The sequence below is a fragment of the Hemitrygon akajei genome, chromosome 10 (genome assembly GCF_048418815.1).
Source record: "Hemitrygon akajei chromosome 10, sHemAka1.3, whole genome shotgun sequence".
Classification (NCBI taxonomy): domain Eukaryota; kingdom Metazoa; phylum Chordata; class Chondrichthyes; order Myliobatiformes; family Dasyatidae; genus Hemitrygon; species Hemitrygon akajei.
This window is the reverse complement of record NC_133133.1, coordinates 133,922,198-133,943,690: the sequence shown is the minus strand read 5'-3', so window position 1 is coordinate 133,943,690 and position 21,493 is coordinate 133,922,198. Positions and strand designations below refer to the sequence as shown.

Here is a 21,493-nt window from a genome sequence, read left to right as displayed (position 1 = left end):
AACTTCCACTTTAAATATACCCATGTACTTGGTCTTCGCCGCAGTCTGTGGCAGAGCATTCCACAAATTCACCACTCTTTGGCTAAAAATATTCCTCTTTACTTCTGTTCTAAAAGGTCGCCCCTCAATTTTGAGGCTGTGCCCTCTAGTTCTGGATAACCCTATCAGAGGAAACATCCTCACCATATCCCCTTTATGAGTGCTATCAACATTTGGTAGCTTCAAAGAGATCCTTACACATTCTTCTAAATTCCAGTGAGTACAGGCCCAATGCTGCCAAACGCTCCTTATATGTTAACTTCTTCATTCCCAAGAATTATCCCAGTGAACCTCCTCTGGACTCTCCAATAACAACACATCCTTTCTGAGATATAGGGCCCAAAACTGTTGACAACACTCTTGGTGAGCCTGACTAATGTCTTATAAAGCATCAGCATTATCTTCTTGTTTTTATACTCTATTCCCCCTGAAATAAATGCCAACATTGCATTTGCCTTTTTACCAGAGTCAACCTGTGAATTAACTTTTTGGGAGTCTTGCACGAGGACTCCTAAGTCCCAGTGCACCTCTAATGTTTCAATTTTCTCCCCACTTTGGTAATAGTCTGCACTATTGTTCCTTTTACAAAAATACACTATCACACATTTCCCAACACTGTATTCCATCTGCTGCTTTTTTGCCCATTCTTCCAATTTGTCCAAGTCATGCTGCAATTGCATTGCTTCCTCAGCACTACCTACCCCTCCACCTATCTTTGTATCATCTGCAAACTTTGCCACAGAGCCAACAATTCCACTATCTAAATCACTGACAATGTGAAAAGTAACTGTTCCAATACTGACCTGAGGAACACCACTAGTCACTGGCAGCCAACCAGAAACGGCCCTCTTTATTCCCACTCACTGCCTCCTGCTTGTCAGCAATCCTCTATCCATGCCAGCATATTTCCTGTAACACCATAGGATCTTTTTGTAAGCAGCCTCATGTGAGGCACCTTATCAAATGCCTTCTGAAAATCTAAGTAAATGACATCCATCACCTCTCCTTTGTCCATCCTGCTTGCTACTTCCTTGAAGAACTGTAACAGATTTGTCAGGCAAGATTTCTCTTCAGAGAAACTATGCCAACTTTGACTTATTTTATCATTAGTCTCCAAGTACCCTGAAACCTCATCCTTAGTAATTGACTCCAAGACTTTCCCAACCACTGAGGCTAACTTGCCTATAATTTCCTCTCTTTTGTCTTCCTCCCTTCTTAAAGAGTGGAGTTGCACTTTTCCACTCCTCCAGGACCATGCCAGAATCAAGTGATTCTTGAAAGATCATGACCAATGAATCTGTTAACTTTGGTGACTTAACCATCTTAAGAGCTTTCAGTTTGCCTAGCACTTTTTCCTTTGTAATATGTTGGAATCAGGAGCACAAAAGTCAGAGGAACTCAACAGGTCAGGCAGCATCTCTAGAGGAAGACACACATGCAAGATTTCAACCTAAAACATTTGACAACTCCTTTCCCCAATAATGTTTGTTTAGCCAACAGAGATGTTCCAGCAGTTTTTTTTCATTGCTCTGTGGAGAGAAATGGACAGTTCACATTTTTGGTCAAGGCCCTTCATCTAGTCTGAAAGAAATAGGTGAGGAGAAGGGGCAGAGCAAGAGTTTGCAAATGAAAAATGAGATGTATTTTCGTTGCAGAGTGTAAAACTACAGAAAATTAAATACTGGGCAGATATTGAGATTATTTTCCTCAATTAATTTAGGTCAGCAACCTGAATCATCAATTTACTGCCATGATGCTTTTCAGCTTTGTATTTTATTACAAGACAGAGGCCAAACTGAGAACAATTCGAGTAGGACAAAAATGGCCATTTACTGGATGCAGAGACACATAAAAAGTGTAGTGTGGTCACAGAAGATGCCCTTAGCAAAGAAAAATCTACATTTTAGCAATTTTCAGGGATATCTTGTTGGAAATGTGACAGATTTGCAATTGCAGAAGAGTAGACGAGTTGTCACATTAACAATTCATAAACTTATTCTTTGAATACTGTGTCTCTGATAAAGCAAGCATTTTTGCCCATCCCCTATTGAGAAGGTGATGATGAGCCACTTCTTAAACTGTTGCATTAATGTAATGAAGACAATTCAACAAAGTTGTTAGGTAATGAGCTCTGGGATTCTGACCTAGCAATGAATTTCATAATTGGTACAGTGCACAATGTGGAGCTGAATGCTCCCATCTACCTGCTAACCCACTCTTGGTGGACATTATGGTTTATTTCAGTTCTCTTCAATAAAGTTTTGGCAATTGCTGCAGAGTCTGCACAGTATTTGGAACACAGTGCTGCCAAGGTGCACTTAAGGAAGAGGAGATCTGGATTTTAGTTGTGTTATCAGATGTTGATCTGGTGAAGAACTTAGTTCTAGATGGTACAGGGATTCTTGAATACTACACACATAATCCTATCCAGGCAAAAGTGAAGAGGAATTTTCCATTATATTTCTTTGCCAGTGTAGAATCTGAAAATCAGCAACTTACCACATCTTCCTTAGCCTCTGAACTGTTTTGGTAACCATAATGTTCAGGTGGATGATCAACTTAAGTTTCCGCTGAATGCTAACATAGAGCTTTACTAATGGCAATTCCATTAACTAATGTGCTCCAGACAAATCTTAAAATTTATTTTGTTTGACTGGGCTTCATTGCAATTAACCAATTTTCAATTGTTAACTTTTACCACCAGTAAAAGTACAAGATTGTAAGAAATATTGTTCAACCATGCATAAACATCACTATAAGAATATTAAATTAAATTTAAGAATTTAAATATAAGAATATTTAAATTAAAATTATTTTGCCATATAATTCTATCAGGCAAAAGAACAAATACCACAAAAAATGAATATAGCAAATGTAAAACTAGAGCTGCCAGAAAACCTGTGTACTATCTGTTCAACGACTTTGTCAGTTGTCTGTTCAGTGATAAGGGAGGAATATTACTTAGGCTACATCCACACTACGCCGGATAAATCCGTAACCGAAGCTTTTTCTCTTCGTTTTTACCCTCCGTCCACACTAAAATGGCGTTATCGTCCCCCGAAAATGGAGCTTTTCAGAAATACTTTCCAGGGTGGGTTATTTTTGAAAATGCTGCTCTGGCAGATCAGTGTGGACAGCGTAGCCGGAGACTTCTGAAAACGCTATCAGACGGCAGCATGCTATTTCATTGTTTTCTTGAAAGCAACCTAACAATTTCAGAACAGACAGCAAAGAGACTGAAGCCAGAAGAGTTAGAAATGTACTCACCAAATACTTTGACCCATAACTTACTGAATAAATAAGTATACAGTACTCACTTTGCCCTGCTTTCTGTCCTTGCTCGTATGAAGGTGGTTTACCCATTTATGCAAGTACTTCTCTGACAATAGATGTGTAACAGCCTAATGTAACATTGTACGGAAATATAACACTGATGCAGACATGTTTTATACATTTAACAAGGTGCTTTATTAATGCAACAGAGTTAGTCAGTTTTTCAATGTTCGTCGTCAGCCAGGTCAATCTGCCGCCGTACGATCCAGTATTTTTTTTTAGTTTTAAGTTCTCCTGCGCGAGAGCCAACAGCTGTCAGTCGTTTTAAGTTTTTCTAGTCTGTAACCACACAAGCGCACACTTTTACGGCGAGATTCGACACCAAACATGTCGCTTGTTTTTAGTAGATGTGTCCTGCGCATGCGCAAGAGGAGGAGATTCGCCGAAATCTCCGTTTCAGTGTGGATAGAGATATTTTCAAAAAAGCACAGAGTGGACGTGTCATTTTTACTCGAAACCGGCGTTTTGAAAATTATCTGGTCTAGTGTGGATGTAGCCTTAGATACAATATTAGTTGCCACTATTTAAATAAAACAGTAAATTAATTACCTTGTTCCTCCTCCATCAATAGCCAAGACTCGAATACCACGGCCTTTAGTAGGATTTGAATACCCAATTAAAGCCAGAGCCTCTCTGACTGCACTCTGAAGGGCTTCATCATTTGCCTGCCTCAGGCGTAACAAGCAAGGAATTAGCTTCTCCTGTTTAAAGACACAAGTTGTAGAATGCTGTGAAGCATTTATCACAAATATTATAATGCATGTTTAAAGGATTAAGTTATACTCAGCTAGCTTTTAAACAAAACATTGCACAAAACTATTCAGTGGAAAGGGAGCACTGATATTTTATGGAATAACTTGAGAGTCAGTATTTTTAGCACTCAAATATGTTCTACAAAGTGTAAGGCCAGTATCTAGTGACAACCACTGCATGTTGCAAATTATTTTAACTTTTTTGCTAAATTACATGACCTAAAAACAATTTCTAAAATGCTTGACTGTGGGCCCATTTTAATTGGTCTGTAGAAGTCAATACTCCAATTCACTTCCCCTATTTAAATCGTACTTTCAGACTTCCCACTTGCTGCAGATAGGAAGCTAACAGAAAGTCTGCACGGCATCTTGCTAATGGAAAAAGCATTTATTGTTCTTCAGGTGTTAATAACCTTGTATTTAAAATTTGGTGCATGAAAGAAAGGTGCAGATCTTGAAGCTCAGGTTTTCATTATCTATAAAATCACTCTTCACTTATAAATTTTCAGCTATAAACCACCCTTCTGTTGTATAGTATATAACAATTCAATATTAATTGGGCCCAGTGGCTCAGATGGGTAGGGAAAAGAAGAGAAAGGCAGTAGTGATAGGGAGCTCCATAGTTAAGGGGTCAGACAGGCGATTCTGTGGACACAGGAAAGAAACTTGAATGGTAGTTTGCCTGCCAGGTGCCAAGGTCTGAGATGTTTCAGATCACATCCACGATATCCTGCAGTGGGAGGGAGAACAGCCAGAGGTCGTGGTATATATTGGTACCAATGACATAGGTAGGAAAAGGGAAGAGGTCCTGAAAACAGACTACAGGGAGTTAGGAAAGAAGCTGAAAAGCAGGACTGCAAAGATAGCAATCTCGGGACTACTGCCTGTGCCACGTGACAGTGAGTACAGTCAGCCCTCCTTATCCGCGGGTTCCGCATGCGCAGATTCAACCAACTGCGGATCAGGAAAACCCGGAAGTTCTCTCTCCAGTACTTGTTGTTTGAGCATGTACAGGCTATTTTTTTCATAATTTTTCCCTAAACAATACAGTATAACAACTATTTACATGGCATTTACATTGTATTAGGTATTATAAGTAATCTAGAGATGATTTAAAAGAACAGGCGGTCCCCAGGTTATGAAAAAGTTCCGTTCCTGAGTCTGTCTTTAAGTCAGATTTGAAGTCAGAACAGGTACATCCTGTATTACGTAGCCTCTGTTAGTAAAACGTTTGTCTTAGTATATAGAATATATTTTACCTTTCTATGCATATAAAACACTCAAGAAACATGTATTTCAATAACTAAACCACTGCCTTGCTTAGTAATAATTGTAGCTTTCATCGGGGCAGGGCATTTCAAATGCTCCATTAAAATTGTTCCGATCGTTGACCGACTATAGTCTAATTTTCCAATGACCGATGGTGTTTCACCTCTTTCAGATCGCTTTATTGCTTCCACTTTATTTTCAATCATGACCGTGATTATTTTCATGAACAGTAACACTTCGGATTTAGAGCTGCGCCAGGTCCTAAAGTCCACCGCACTGATACAGGTTAAATAAGGTCCGGGGTTCTGCTGGGTCCTAAAGATCACCGCATTGAAACAGGTTAAATAAGGGACTTGAGCATCCATGTTTTTTGATATTCACGAGGGGTCCCGGAACCAATCCTCCGCGGATAAGGAGGGTCGACTGTATAGGAATAGAATGAGGTGGAGGATAAATGTGTGGCTGAGGGATTAGAGCAGGGTTCAGGGATTCAGATTTCTGGATCATTGGGACCTCTTTTGGGGCACGTGTGACCTGTACAAAAAGGACAGGTTGCACAAATCCCAGGGGGGGCAAATATCCTGGCAGGGAGGTTTGCAAAGGCTATTGGGGATAGTGTCAACTAGGATTGCTGCTGGGTGGGAATCAAACTGAAGAGACGGAGAAAGAGGCTGTTGGCTCACAAATAGAGTAAGCTTGGAGACGATGCGAGAGTGAGGATAGACAGGTGATAGAGAAGGGACATGCTCAGACCGACGGTTTGAGATGTGTCTATTTTAACACAAGGAGTGTTGTGAACAAAACAGAAGAGCTTAGAGCGTGGATCAGTACGTGGAGGTATGATGTGGTGGCCATTACCGGGGTTTAGATGTTTCAGTAAGGACAGGGAGGGAAGCTAGAGGTGGGAGCATGGCACTGTTGATCAGAGATAGTGTTATGGCTGCAGAAAAGGTGGATGTCATGGAGGGTTGTCTGCAGCTGCGTCCTGGTGGTTGGGGACCAGGGGTCTACGGAGTCTCTGTGGGTGGAGGTTAGGAACAGGAAGGGGTCAATAACTCTACTAGGTGTTTTTTTTTATAGGCCGCCCAATAGTAACAGGGGTATCGAGGAGCAGATAGGGAAACAGATCCTGGAAAAGTGTAACAATAACAGAGCTGTCGTGGTGGGAGATTTTAATTTCCCAAATATCGAATGGCATCTCCCTAGAGCAAGGGGTTTACATGAGTTTGTTAGGTGTGTTCAGGAAGGTTTCTTGACACAATATGTAGATAAGCCTACAAGAGACTGTACTTGATTTGGTATTGGGAAATTAACCTGGTCAGGTGACAGATCTCTCAGTGGGAGAGCATTTTGAAGATAGTGATCATAATTCTATCTTCTTTACAATAGTACTGGAGAGAGATAGGAACAGACAAGTAAGAAAAGCGTTTAATTGGAGTAAGGGGAATTATGATGCTATCAAGCAGGAACTTGGAAGCTTAAATTGGGAACAGATGTTCTCAGGGAAAGGTACGGAAGAAATGTGGCAAATGTTCAGGGGATATTTGTGTGGAGTTCTGCATAGGTATGTTCCAATTAGACAGGGAAGTTATGGTAGGGTACAGGAACTGTGGTGTACAAAGGCTGTAATAAATTTAGTCAAGAAGAAAAGATTACAAAAGGTTCAGAAAGATAGGTAATGTTAGAGATCTAGAAGATTATAAGGCTAACAGGAAGGAACTAAAGAAGGAAATTAGGAGAGTCAGAAGGGGCCATGAGAAGGCCTTGGCGGGCAGGATTAAGGAAAACCCCAAGGCATTCTACAAGTATGTGAAGAGCAAGAGGATAAGATATGAAGGAATAGGACCTATCAAGTGTGACATTGGGAAAGTGGTATGGAATAGGAGGAAATAGCAGAGGTACCTAATGAATACTTTACTTCAGTATTCACTATGGAAAAGGATCTTGGTGATTGTAGTGATGACTTGCAGCAGACTGAAAAGCTTGAGCATGTAGATATTAAGAAAGAGGATGTGCAGGAGCTTTTGGAAAGCATCAAGTTGGATAAGTCACCGGGACCAGATGAGATGTACTCCAGGCTACTGTGGGAGGTGAGGGAGGAGATTGTTGAGCCTTCGGCGATGATCTTTACATCATCAATGGGGACGGGAGAGGTTCCAGAGGATTGGAGGGTTGCAGATGGTCCCTTATTCAAGAAAGGGAGTAGAGATAGCCCAGGAAATTATAGACCAGTAAGTCTTACTTCAGTGTCTGTTAAGTTGATAGAAAAGATCTTGAGAGACAGGATTTATGAACATTTGGGGAGGTGTAATATGATTAGGAATAGTCAGCATGGCTTTGTCAAGGACAGGTCATGCCTGACGAGCCTGACTGAATTTTTTGAGGATGTGGCTAAATACATTGATGAAGGAAGAGCAGTAGGTGTAGTGTATATGGATTTCAGCAAGGCATTTGATAAGGTACCCCATGCAAGGCTTATTGAGAAAGTAAGGAGGCATGGGATCCAAGGGGACATTGCTTTGTGGATCCAGAAATGGCTCGCCCACAGAAGGCAGAGTGATTGTAGACTGGTCATATTCTGCATGGAGGTCAGCAACCAGTGGTGTGCTTCAGGGATCTGTTCCGGGACCCTTACTCTTCATGATTTCTATAAATGACCTGGAAGAGGAAGTGGAGCAATGAGTTAGTAAGTTTGCTGATGACACAAAGGTTGGGGGTGTTGTGGATAGTGTGGAGAGCTGTCAGAGGTTATAGCGGGACATTGACAGGATGCAAAACTGGGCTGAGAAGTGGCAGATGGAGTTCAACCCAGGTAAGTGGGAAGTGGTTCATTCTGGTAGGTCAAATATGATGGCAGAATATAGTATTAATGGTAAGACTCTTGGCAGTGTGGAGGATCAGAGGGATCTTGGGGTCCGAGTCCATAGGATGCTCAAAGCAGCTGTGCAGGTTGACTCTGTGGTTAAGAAGGCATACAGTGTATTGGCCTTCATCAATTGTGGAAATGAATTTAGGAGCCGAGAAGTAATGTTGCAGCTATATAGGACTCTGGTCAGACCCCACTTGGAGTACAGTACTGTGCTCAGTTCTGGTCGCCTCACTACAGGAAGGATGTGGAAACCATAGAAAGGCTGCAGAGGAGATTTACCAGGATGTTGCCTGGATTGGGGAGCATGCCTTATGAAAACAGGTTAAGTGAACTCAGCTTTTTCTCCTTGGAGCAACGGAGGATGAAAGGTGACCTGATAGAGGTGTATAAGATGATGAGAAGCATTGATCATGTGGATAGTCAGAGGCTTTTTCCCAGGGCTGAAATGGCTGTCACAAGAGGGCACAGGTTTAAGGTACTTGGGAGTAGGTACAGAGCAGATGTCAGGGGTAAGTTGTTGCTGTTTGTTGTTGTTGTTTTGTTGTTTTTTTACGCAGAGAGTGGTGAGTGCATGGATGGGCTGCCAGCAACGGTGGTGGAGGCGGATACGATAGGGTCTTTTAAGAGACTTTTGGATAGGTACATGGAGCTTAGAAAAATAATGGGCTATGGGTAACCCATGTAATATCTAAGGTAGGGACATGTTCGGCACACCTTTGTGGGCCGAGGGACCTGTATTGTGCTGTAGATTTTCTATGTTTCTATGTTTAATTAACTCCTCTCTCTCACAGTAAGTATTAGCAAAATCAATACTGCAGGGTTTCCAAGGTGTAAACAACTTGATCAGCACTTTTTCTTTCCCAAATGCCCTTAGAATCATGGAACTGTACAGAACAGAAACACATCCTATAGCCCAAGTCCTCACTGACCATCAAGCACACATTTACATTGATCCTGCCGCCTATGTGCAGATTGGGGGCAATTTACACTGCCCACATTAAGCTGCTCTGCTAGCTGCACCACTGGGACACACCAAATTGCTTGACTTATTAAATTTTATTTCCCAATCTGTCTTTGTGAGATTTAAAACTGATGCCCATATAGTAGACAACTGCATCACACAACTCTATCATCTTTTCCCTCTACCACACCACACTTCCACCATTTCCCATTCTCTACAAATATCACCAGCTTATTTGCTCCACAAGAATGAATCATTTTATTAAATAATATCTGGTGTGGATTAGGGTGGGAGGAAATAGGTAAGAACCTATACTCAAGCCAATGTATGAAACTTAGCTCCCATATTTCTTTGGCTCTTATTATTCAAGCCATGACTGCAACAGTAGCAATCCATACAGCCAAAGGGACTTGAGACTGCTCAGGTGTTTTAAGGTTCAGTCCTGGAATGTCAAAATCTATAATGTTATATCACTGGGTATTTCCAGCTTAACTGAATAAAAGGCCCTCCCTCAATCATACCATCAGCATAATTTCAATACCAATAGTTAATCAAGGAATTCAAACATCATTAAGAATGTAATCAGAATCGGGTTTATTAACACTGACATATCATGAAATTTGTTTTGTTGCAGCAGTATAAGGCAGGACATAAAAATTATAAGCTTCACTTAGAAATAAATAAATACATACATACTGCGAAAGAGGATTTATGAGACTGGTTCATGAACCCACGAGCACTTTCAGAAATCTGATGGCAGAGGGGAAGAGGCTGTTCCTAAAATGCTGACTGTGCGTCTTCAGGCTCCTGTACCTCTTCCCTGCCTCCCTGATTGCAGCAATTAAGGGTGTGGCCAGATGGTGAGGATCCTTATTGATGGAGGTCACCTTCTTTAATCACCACCTTTTGAAGATGCCCTCAATGGTGGGAGGTTTGTGTCCAGGATGGAGTTGGCTGAATCTACAACCCTCTGCAGCCTCTTGAAATCCTGTGCATTGGAGCCTCCATACCAAGTAGTGATGCAACCAGTCAGATTGCTCTCCATGTACAGTACATCTATAGAAATATGCTAGAATCTTTGGTGACATACGAAATCACCTTAAACTCTAATGAAGTATAGCCGCTGGTGTGCCTTCTTTGTGAATGTATCAATATGTTGGGTCCAGGATAGATCCTCTAAGATATTGACACCAAACTTGAAGCTGCTTACCCCTTTCTACTGCTGACCCCTCAACAACAGCTGGTTGGTGTCTATCCTCCCAGTATCCCCTTCTTGAAGCCCACAATCAATTCCTTGGTCTTACAGATGTTGACAGGCAAGGCTGTCGTTACAACACCACTCAACCAGCTTATCTAGCTCACTCCTGTACACCTCCTCGTCACTAGTTGACAAGAACAGTGGTCTCATTGGAAAATTTGTAGATGGTGTTTTTATTGTGCCTAGTATAGTCATGAGTAGAGAGAGATTCGAGCAGTGGGCTAAGCATGCCCATGCAATAATGTGCGATCAGAAGAAATCCTACATTAGTTGTTCGTGTGGGGCTTCCCCATATAGTCTGTATCTACACCATCACAATGCTATTTTAAAATAGAGTTTTCACCATTAATATGATATTTGATGCTGCAAACTGTTTCAAAGTACCTGTAATTTTACATCTGACCACTAAGTGACACTGTGGTGCAATACTCAAAAATATTGTGGCAGGGACAAAACCCAAGAATTTAAAAGACCTCTATTCAAGAGGCATCTAGAGAGATAGGGTGTACTCTGGCTATTATGCCAATTCTACAGCTTCTGGAATTGCTTCTGTGGATTTGAAGGCAGCTAACACAGACCACTATTTTAAAAAGGAGAGAGAAAATTTGAAACAATTAGAGTGCCCTCCTGCTTCAAACTATCCACCATATTCCCTTACCTAAAAAGACCAAAGTAGTATGTCTAAACAACTGGCATTCTGCCACGCTCACCTCCACTATAAGCAAATGCTTTGAGAGCCTGGTCAGGGATTATATCTGCAGTATGCTACCACCCACACTGGACTCCCTACAATTTGCCTACCGACATAGCCGATCGACAGATGATGCAATAGCCACAGCTCTACACACCGCCCTTACACATCTGGAGAAGGATGCTAATGTGAGAATGCTGTTTTTGGACTACAGTTCACCATTCAACACCATAATTCCCTCCAATCTCAAATAATAATGAGGCAGCTTACAGAGAAGAAGTCATCACCCTGACATAGTGGTGTCAGAGATCTCCGCCTTCACCCTGCCTTGTGTAGCTGGATCCTGGACTTCCTGTCAGATCACCAGCAGGTGCTAAGAGTGGGCTCTCTCATCTCTGTCCTCTGACCCTCAACACAGGTGCCCCTCAGGGCTGTATCTTACTCTCCTTTACTCTCTGTATACACAAGACCATAAGATATAGTAGAAGTAGGCCATTTGGCCCATCAAGTCTGCTCTGCCATTCAATCATGGGCTGATCCAATTCTTCCAGACATCCCCACTCCTGACTTCTCCCCATATCCGTTGATGCCCTGGCTAATACCCATGACTGTGCCGCCACCCCCAGCTCCAATCTACCAAGTAATTGTGCTGATGATACTAAACTGATAGGCCTAAACTCAAATAATAATGAGGCAGCCTACAGAGAAGAAGACATCACCCTGACACAGTGGTGTCAAGAAAACAACCTCTCCCTCAATGTTGCAAAAACAAAGCAGCTGGTTGTGGACTACAGGGAGAATGGGATCAGGCTAACTTTTATTGACATCAATGGGTTGAGAGGATGAACAGCTTTAAGTTCTCGGCATAAACATCACTAAGGATCTCACATGGTTTGTACATACCGGCTGTGTGGTGAAAAAGGCACAACAGCGTGTCTTTCACCTCACTGAAAAGAATCAAGCTCTTAATGATGATACTTTTCTCCCCCTTCAATATTATCAGCCCAATCCCCCTTGAACTAAATCTATTTACTGTTACAACTGAATTAAGTATTAGGTGAGATTGCTCTGACATGGGCAATGCACCTGCTGATGAGATCTGGACTTCTGCACTGGAGTAGAAATGCACACAAAGCATCTAGTCACCAGCACTACCTTAGCTTGCTGGAGGCATTTGGTAGATGGATACCAGATAAGTTTTGTATCCATCCACTTGCGTTAAGCTGGCACACTTAGTACAACCCATTCTTCTAAACAAATCCCATGATAACTGACAAGTTAACTCAATGTTCCCTTCATTTTATGTCTTAATTACTGCCAATAGTTTAATGAACTTAAATGTTAGCTGCAGTTTAAAACCAATTACAATTATTTAGAAATTGTGAAATAAAATCTATGGTCATATGGTCTCCAAGCATAGAAATAATCCCTTGGCCCAACTCATTCATGCCAATTTATTGTCCAGCAAGCTAGTCCCACTGGCCTGCATTTGGTCCATAGTCCTCTAAACTTCTATCTGTGTACTTACCTAAATGGCTCCTAAACATTACTAATGTGAACCAGAATCTGAATCAGGTTTATTGTAACTGACATAAGTTGTGAAATTTGTTGTTTTGCAGCAACAGTAAAGTGCAATACCTAAAAATTGCTATAAGAATACAATAATATATTAAAAAGTGCAAAAAGAGCAAAAGTCACAGTGTTCATGGTTTCATGGACAGTTCATAACTCTGCTGGCAGATGGGAAGAAGCTGTTTCTAAAATATTGAGTGTGCATCTTCAGGCTCCTGTACCTTTTTCTTGAATGTATTACGGAGAAGAGGGTGAAGTCCTGAATTATGAGGATCTTTCATGATGGATGCCACCTTCCTCAGCTTTTTGAAGATGTCCGCTATAGTGGGGAGGCTAGTGCCAATGATGGAGCTGGCTGAGTTTACAACCATCTGCAGCTTTATCTGATCCTCTGCATTTGCACCTCCATATCAGATGGTGATGCAAACAGTCAGAATGCTGACCACAAAGTATCTGTAGAAATTTGCTAGGGTCTTTGATGACATACCAAATCTCCTCAAACTCCTAATGAAATATATTGTTGATTAGTACTGAGGGGATGATGCTGTTGAATGCTGAACTATAGTTAATAGCCAGCAGCCTGACATAGATATTGGGGTTGTCCAGGTGGTCCAAGGCCAAGTGGAGAGTCGGTGAGATTACATCTGCTGTTGACCTGTTGTGGCAGTCAGCAAATTACAATGGGTCCAAGTCTTTGCTCAGGCAGGAGTTAACTCTAGCCATGACCAACCTCTCAAAGCACTTAATCACATCAGATATAAGTGCTATTGCTCAATAGACTTTGAGGCAGCTCACCCTACTCTTCTTGGACACCAGTATGATTGACACCCTTTTAAAGTAGGTGGGAATCTCCAGCTGCAGTATTGAGATTGAAGATTTCCTTGAACACCCCAGCCAGTTGGTTGGCACAGGTTTTCAGTGCCTTGCTAGGTACACTATTGGGGCTCAATGCCCTGCAAGGGTTCACCCTCTTCAGGTTCAGGTTTAATATCACTGGCGTGTGCTCTAAAATATGTTGTTTTTGTTGTTTTGCAGCAGCAGTACAGTGCAATACATGATTTTTAAAAAGCTAAAAATTACAATTTTATATATATATATAATTAAATATGCAGTGCAAAGAGAAAAAAAGTGAGGTAGTGTACATGGGTTCCTTGTTCATTAAGAAATCTGATGGCAGAGAGGAAAACGCTGTTTCTAAAACATTGAATGTGTGCCCTCAGGCTCCTGTATCACCTCCTTGATGGCAGCAATAAGAAGAGGGCATGTCCTGGGTGATGGGGTCCTAATAATGGATACAGCCTTTTTGAGGCAATGCCTAATGCTGGGGAGCTAATGCCCACGATGGAGCTTGGAAGGCGTTCTGATGTTGGCCTCTGAAATAGGGGTCACTGCTTGCTGCAGGAGTCGGACAGCTGTAGTTTTATTCTCCTTTTTTTGCCTTCTTCAACCACTCCAGCTTATTCCAAGTATGCACCACCTTTTTTGCAAAGTTGTTGCCCCTGATATCCATTTTGAATTTCTTGCCTCTGATCTTAAACCTATTCACTCTTGTTTTTAGGCATCTCTTCCCTGGAGAAAATGAAATCTGCTTTCACCTTGTCTGTACCCCTCATGGTCTTATAAATTGTTAATCAGGCTGTCCTTTTATCTCCTACATTTCAGGGAATCAAGTTCTTGTCTGCACAACCTCTTTGTAACTCACCCTAAGTCCAGGCAAATTCCTAGTAAATCTTTTTTGGTCTACAGTGGTCCACAGGTGGAGTCATAGTTTGTGCTACCTACAGACAGCCACCTCTTATGGATTTCTGTATATTAGTGGCCACAGCAGCAGACAATAGACATAAGAAACTGAACAACCAGGAGGATTTCCTGAGAGGTGAACGGGAGGCACTGGCTAGGTCTAGCTCATAGTACTTGGTTTTAATGTCCTATGTGCACTATCAAAGGAAGTCAACGGCAACAATTTTGAAATGTTACAAAAAATTCACTTCAAGTTCAAACCAGGACTGCTACACACTGGAACAAAGCAGCAAGACTGGTGATAGGGGAAAATCACATTGTAAGTTTCACTTCTGCACAAAAGGAACAAGAACCCTGCTCATTTACCTTGACAGCCACTGCCCTGGTTTCAGGGTATTCTAGAAGATGGTAATTCAGTTCTTCTACTCGATTGATGTACACTTTAACATCAGAAGCTCTACGCAGTGCCTGCACCAAAGCTCTTGTCCTGTTATCCACACTGAACCTGGCAATGATCTAGACAATTTAAAAGGCAGTATTATTATACAAGGAAAAAAATATTGGCATCATGTCACAGTGATTCTTTGGTCTTGGAGACATAGCATTCCATCCTGAAAACACTTCTTTTGGAAAGAGTAAACCAAGCAAACTGAGCAAGATATTTTTAAAAATTACCTAAATTCTGAAGCTAAAATGTGTGAATAAAAGACCATTTGGGAAAGGATAATTTACTATTTGATAAGTATTAGTATCTTGTGCACCTTAAGATTATGTAGTACAATCATTGGTGTTTTAGGCCTTCTAAAACAAAACTACTTCATTAAAAAATTAAAGCAAGGACACCCTGCCCCCCACAGCACTATCAAAACTTCCTGCTTGGACGCAAGTCTCCCTCCAGTTCAGGTTCAAACCATCCCTTCTGTACAGGTCCCTGTACTCAATACATTGATTTATGAAGACAGATGTGCCAAAAGTTTTTTTTTTGCAACCCTCTCTATCTCTGATGCCACTTTCAAGGAATTATGGATCTATATTCCCTGATCCCTCTACTCTACAGCACTCTTCAGTGCCCTACTTTTCATCATGCAATAGCTATTATGGTTGACCCTACCAAATTGCAACACCTTGCACTTGTCTGCATTAAATTTCATCTCCCATTTTTCAGCCCATTTCACCTGCTGGCACAGATCCTGCTGTAAGCTTTGATAGTCTTCCTCACCGTCCACTTCAAATCCTGGTGTCATCTGCCAATTTGCTGATCAGTTTACCACATTATAATCCGGATCATTGTTAGAGATAACAAACAACAATGGACTCAACTCTGATCCCTGCCACAACCAACCACAAGCCTCCTGTTAGAGAGCAACCATCTACAACCACTATCTGGCTTCTTCCAAGAAGCCAATATCTCATCCAATCTACTACCTCATCTTGAATGCCATGTGACAAATGCCAACCTTCTTGACCATACTCCTATGTGGGATCTTATCAAAGGCCTTGCTAAAGTCCGTGTAGAGAACACCCACTTCAACAATTTTCCTCGTAACTTCCTTGAAAAATTCTCTTAAGATTAGTTAAACATGACTTACCATGCGAAAAACCCATTGACTACCCTTAATCAGTTCCTCTCTATCCAAATACTTATATATCCAGTCGCTTAGAATAACTTACAATAACTTTTCCATTGCTGATGTCAGGCTCACCAGCTTATAATTTCCTGGTTTATGTTTAGAGCTCTTCGTAAACAACAGAACCACATTAGATTCAGATTCAATTTATTGTCATTGAGAAACCACAAATGCAAAGCAGTTAAAAAATTAGACAACGTTCCTCCAGAATGATATCACAAAAGCACATGACAAAACAGACTACACCAGAAAATCCACATAACGTTTGGCAATCCCCAATCCAGAGTCCGGAGAGGCTGCTGCGTATTAATATCGCGCTACCATCTTAGCGCGTTTCCCGGAAAGGAGCTCCAATCCCACCAGACAAAACAAGACCAAAAACTAAAGCTACAAGACCTGCACAAAACCACATAGTTACAACATATAGTTACAACAGTGCAAACAATAGCATAATTGATTAAAAAAAACAGACCACGGGCACAGTAAAAAATAGTCCAAAGATGTTAAAAGACTATAAGTTCAAAAGAAACCACCACACAATTTCCACAAGTCTTCAGGGTCCCGATAGACTAGTCATCCCACACCGGCGGCAGAAGGGAATACCCCCGCTATGGACTTCCACGGAGCCGCCCGACTCAGCCTCAGACTTGGCTATCCTCAGATCCTCCAGTACATCACCTGTGGTTAAGGGTGCTTTAAATATCTCAGCTAGGACCCCCGCAATTTCTGCACTACCTTCCCACAGGGTCTGAGAGAACACCTTGTTAGGCCCTGGGGATTTATCCAGTCTAATTTGCCTCAAGACAGCAAAACACCTCCTCTGTAAGCAGTACAGGGTCTATGACCTGCTGCTGCATTACCTCATTTCTACAGATTCTGTGTTCATCTTCCGAGTAAATACAGATGCAAAAATATTGCATTGAAATATATGCTCTCAGAACAGTAGTCACACCATGCTTGACCTTTCGATTCTTGACTTTGTACGTAGGCTTAACAACATCTTTCTCCACAATGACTCCATTAACTATTCTGGTACACTGGTTCCCATCCCCCTGCCACCCAATGATCCAAAAATCTAAAGTCCTCTCTTCTGCACAAAAATTCCTTAACTACTTGTTAAACTCTATGATCTTCCTATATCTCACTGGTATTTGTAGCAATCCTAAGATCACAACCCTGGAGGTCTTCTCCTGTAACTTAGCACTTAACTTCCCAAACCTATTTTGCAGGGGCTCACCACCCCTCCTACCCATGTCTGTGGACCACAACTTCTGGCTGCTCACCCACCCTCCACTTGAATGCAGTGAATTCTATCCAAGACATCCGTGACCTTGGCGCCCAGGAAGCAACAAACCATCTGGGAAGCTTGTTCTTGTCCACAGAACCTCCTTTCTGTTCCCCTAACAGAGGCGGAGCAAAGTTTAGATGGCACGAAATGGCAACTCCTTTGCCTGAATCTTCGGAAACAGCTCCATTTCTATCTCTGATATCTTTTTTTTTTCCTTTTCAAGGTTCGTTTGAAGACCCTGACCTGGAGTTACACTCTGACTTTGGTTCTTTGCAGGAATGGGACCCGTTCTCAGGGCCTCACGACCGGCTGCTTTTTTGATATGTCAAGGACGCGGCCAGGAAGCCTATCCATAAAACACTACAGCAACGTACAGGCCCTTCAGCCCTCCATGTTGTGCTGACACATATAATCCTTAAAAAAAAGTACTAAACCACACTACCCCGTAACCCTCCATTTTTCTTTCATCCATGTGCCTGTCCAAGAGGCTCTTAAATACCCCTAATGTTTTAGCCTCCACCACCATCCCTGGCAAGTCCTTCCAGGCACTCACAACCCTTTGTGTAAAAACACTTACCCTGATGTCTCCCCTAAACTTCCCTCCCTTAATTTTGTACATATGCCCTCTGATGTATGCTATTGGTGCCCTGGGAAACAGGTACTGACCCTCCCATAATCTTGTAGACCTCTATCAAGTCCCCTCGCATTCTTCTACGCTCCAAAGAGAAAAGTCCCAGCTCTGCTAACCTTGCTTCATATGACTTGTTGTCCAAACCAGGCAACATCCTGGTAAATCTCCTCTGCACCCTCTCCATAGCTTCCACATCCTTCCTATAATGAGGTGACCAGAATTGAAAACAATATTCTAAGTGCGGTCTCACCAGAGATTTGTAGAGTTGCAACATGACCTCTCTACTCTTGAACACAGTCCCCCTGTTAATGAAGCCTAGCATCCCATAGGCTTTCTTAACTACCCTATCAACCTGTGCAGTGACCTTGAGGGATGTATGGATTTGAACTCCAAGGTCCCTTTGTTCATCCACACTCTTAAGTAACTGACCATTAATTCTGTACTCAGTCTTCTGGTTTGTCCTTCCAAAATGCATCACCTCACACTTGTCCGGATTGAACTCCATCTGCCATTTTTCTGCCAAACTCTGCAGCCTGTCTATATCCTCTTGTAACCTTCGACAACCTATAGCTCCATCCACAACTCCTCCAATCTTCATGTCATCCGCAAACTTACTCACCCATCCTTCCACCTCTACATCCAGGTCATTTATAAAAATCACAAATACCAGGGGTCCCAGTACAGATCCCTGCAGCACTCCACTAGTCACCGACCTCCAGGCAGAATACTTTCCTTCCACAACTACCCTCTGCTTTCTTCCTTTAAGCCAATCTTTTATCCAAACAGCCAAGGTTCCACTTATCCCATGCCTCATGACTTCCTGGATGAGTCTCTCATGAGGGACCTTGTCAAATGCTTTGCTAAAGTATATGTAGACCACATCCACTGCCCTACCCTCATCAATTTCTTTTGTTACCTCTTGAAAAAACTCAATCAGGCTCGTGAGACACTATCTTCCCTTCACAAAGCCATGTTGACTATCCATGAGTAGACTGTACTTCTCCAAATGCTCATAGATCCTATCCTTAAGAATCTTTTCCAGTAGATTGCATACCACCAACGTAAGACTCACTGGTCTATAGTTCCCAGGTTTCTCCCTATTACCTTTTTTAAACAAGGGAACTGCATTTGCCATTCTCCAGTACTCCGGTACTTCCCCTGCAGCCAAAGAGGATTCAAAGATCATGGCTAATGCTCCTGCAATCTCTCCTCTCAATTCCCACAACAACCTGGGGTGTATCATATCCGGCCCTAGGGATTTATCAATCTTAATGTTTTTAAGAAGATCCAGCACTTCTTCCCTAATCTCCATTGTCCAGCACACAAGCCCACTCTACTTCGACTTCATCCTGATCAAGATCCTTTTCACTTGTGAATACTGAAGCAAAGTATTCATTTAGGACCTCCCCAACTTCCTCCGCCTCCAGGCACATGTTGCCCTCTTTATCCTTTAGCGGTCCCACCTTCGTTCTCGTCATCCTCCTATTCTTCACATACGCATAGAACGCCATGGGGTTCTCCTTAATCCTACATGCCAAGGCCTTCTCATGCCCCCTGCGAGCTCTCCTAAGTCCTTTCTTTAGCTCCTTCCTGGCTACCCTATATTTCTCATGAGTCCCTCCTACTTCCTGCTTCTTATATCAAACATATGCTTCCTTTTCCCTCTTGACAAGTTGCCTCACATATTTCGTCAGCTACAATTCCCTTTTCCTAACATTTTTTACTTGCCTCAGAGGGACAAACCTATCCTGAACCCAGCTCGTGGCCCCTAAACTTCTCCCACATTACTTCTGTCCTTTCCCCTTTGAACATCTGTTTCCAATTTACTCTCGCTAGTTCCTGCCTCATTCCTTCAAAGTTGGCCCTTCCCCAGTTAAGCACTTTACCATTTCGTCTGATTTTATCCCTTTCCATAGCTATGCTGAAGCTAAGGGAGTTGTGGTCATTCTCACTAAAATGCTCCCCCACCAAGAGGTCCATCACCTGACCAGGCTCATTACCCAGAACTAGATCCAGTATAGCCTCTCCTCTCGTCGGCCGGTCCACATACTGTGTCAGGAATCCTTCTTGAACACACCTGACAAATTCAGCCCCATCTATCCCACTTGCACCCAGGAGGTGCCAGTCAATATGAGGGAAGTTAAAATCACCCATAACTACTACCCTGTATTTCCTGCTCCATTCTAAAACCTGCCTGCTTATCTGCTCCTCGGTGTCCTGAGAGCTATTTGGGGGCCTATAGACTACTCCCAGCACAGTGATTGATCCCTTCCTATTTCTGACTGCCACCCAGACTGACTCCGTGGACACTCCTTCTGCAATGTCCTCCCTTTCTATAGTCGTGATACTATCCCTGACCAGCAATGCACCTCCCCCCCCACCTTTTCTACCTCCCATCCTATTCCTTTTAAAACACCTGAACCCCAGGACCTGCATCATCCAATCCTGCCCTTCCTCCAACCAAGTTTCAGTAACGGCCACAACATCGTAGTTCCACGTACTAATCCATGCTCTAAGTTCATCCTCCTTGTTCCTAATATTCCTAGCATTGAAATAGACACATTTCAACCCCTTTAACTGGCTACAATTATGTTTCGTCCCCTGCCTGTTCTTCCTCATCAACTCCAAACTCTTAGCATCATGACCTTGTCCTTCTACCTTAATCCCTGCACTCACATTCTGATTCCCACCCCCCTACCAAACTAGTTTAAACCCTCATCAAACCTGCCCGCCAGAATATTGGTCCCCCGGGACTCAAGTGCAACCCGTCCTTTTTGTACAGGTCACACCCGCCCCAAAAGAGGTCCCAATGATCCAGAAATCCGAATCCCCGCCCCCTGCTCCAATCCCTCAACCACGCATTTATCCTCCACCTCATTCTATTCCTATTCTCACTAACGCTTTCAGGGTGCCAGATTTTCGTGGCTCTGGAGATGGGCTGATTCAAGATTAGTGCTCTCAACTGAGGTGTCATGGAAGAAAACGTAACATTGGGAGCTGGGTGTCCAGAGCCAATTCTCTGGGCACAGAGCTCAGAAAAAGCGACGCAGCAGACTTTTAATATCATAAATCAGCGAGTTGCTTGTCATATCTCCTCTCACGCTATGAAAACAGTGGCACCTCTTTTTCCCTTATTAGAGGGAGAGAGAGAGTCAATGGTATGTTGAATTACTGGGTGAATGAATAGTCTTTGAGGTACTGCAAGTCTGTGTCTTTACTGATGCTTTGCTGCACACTCGAGTGCTCAGTGGAGGGTGCTGATGCTTTTTAGATGCTGGGGGGGTGGAGAGAGGGATCATTGTCTTGCTGCTGCTTGTGTGTGGGAGGAGGGCTTTGAGGTTCTAATATTTAACTGTCATTCATTCTTTGGGGCACTCCTCTGTTTTCATGGATGTTTGCGAAGAAAAAGAATTTCAGGATGTATACAGTTCTCTGACATTAAATGTACCTATTGAACCAATG

General features: G+C 42.5%; 1 protein-coding gene across 2 annotated transcripts in view; it reads right to left on the bottom strand.

Annotated features, from left to right (window-relative positions):
- Positions 1-21,493, bottom strand: part of pnpla8 (patatin-like phospholipase domain containing 8) — a 100,471-nt gene that overhangs the window by 72,018 nt on the left and 6,960 nt on the right. For both annotated transcript variants that reach the window (XM_073059005.1, XM_073059007.1), the window contains exons 3-4: positions 14,851-15,000; positions 3,922-4,073 (exon numbers count right to left, since the gene is read on the bottom strand). In XM_073059005.1, coding sequence (XP_072915106.1) covers positions 3,922-4,073; positions 14,851-15,000 — 302 coding nt within the window. The remainder of the gene's footprint in view (positions 1-3,921; positions 4,074-14,850; positions 15,001-21,493) is intronic.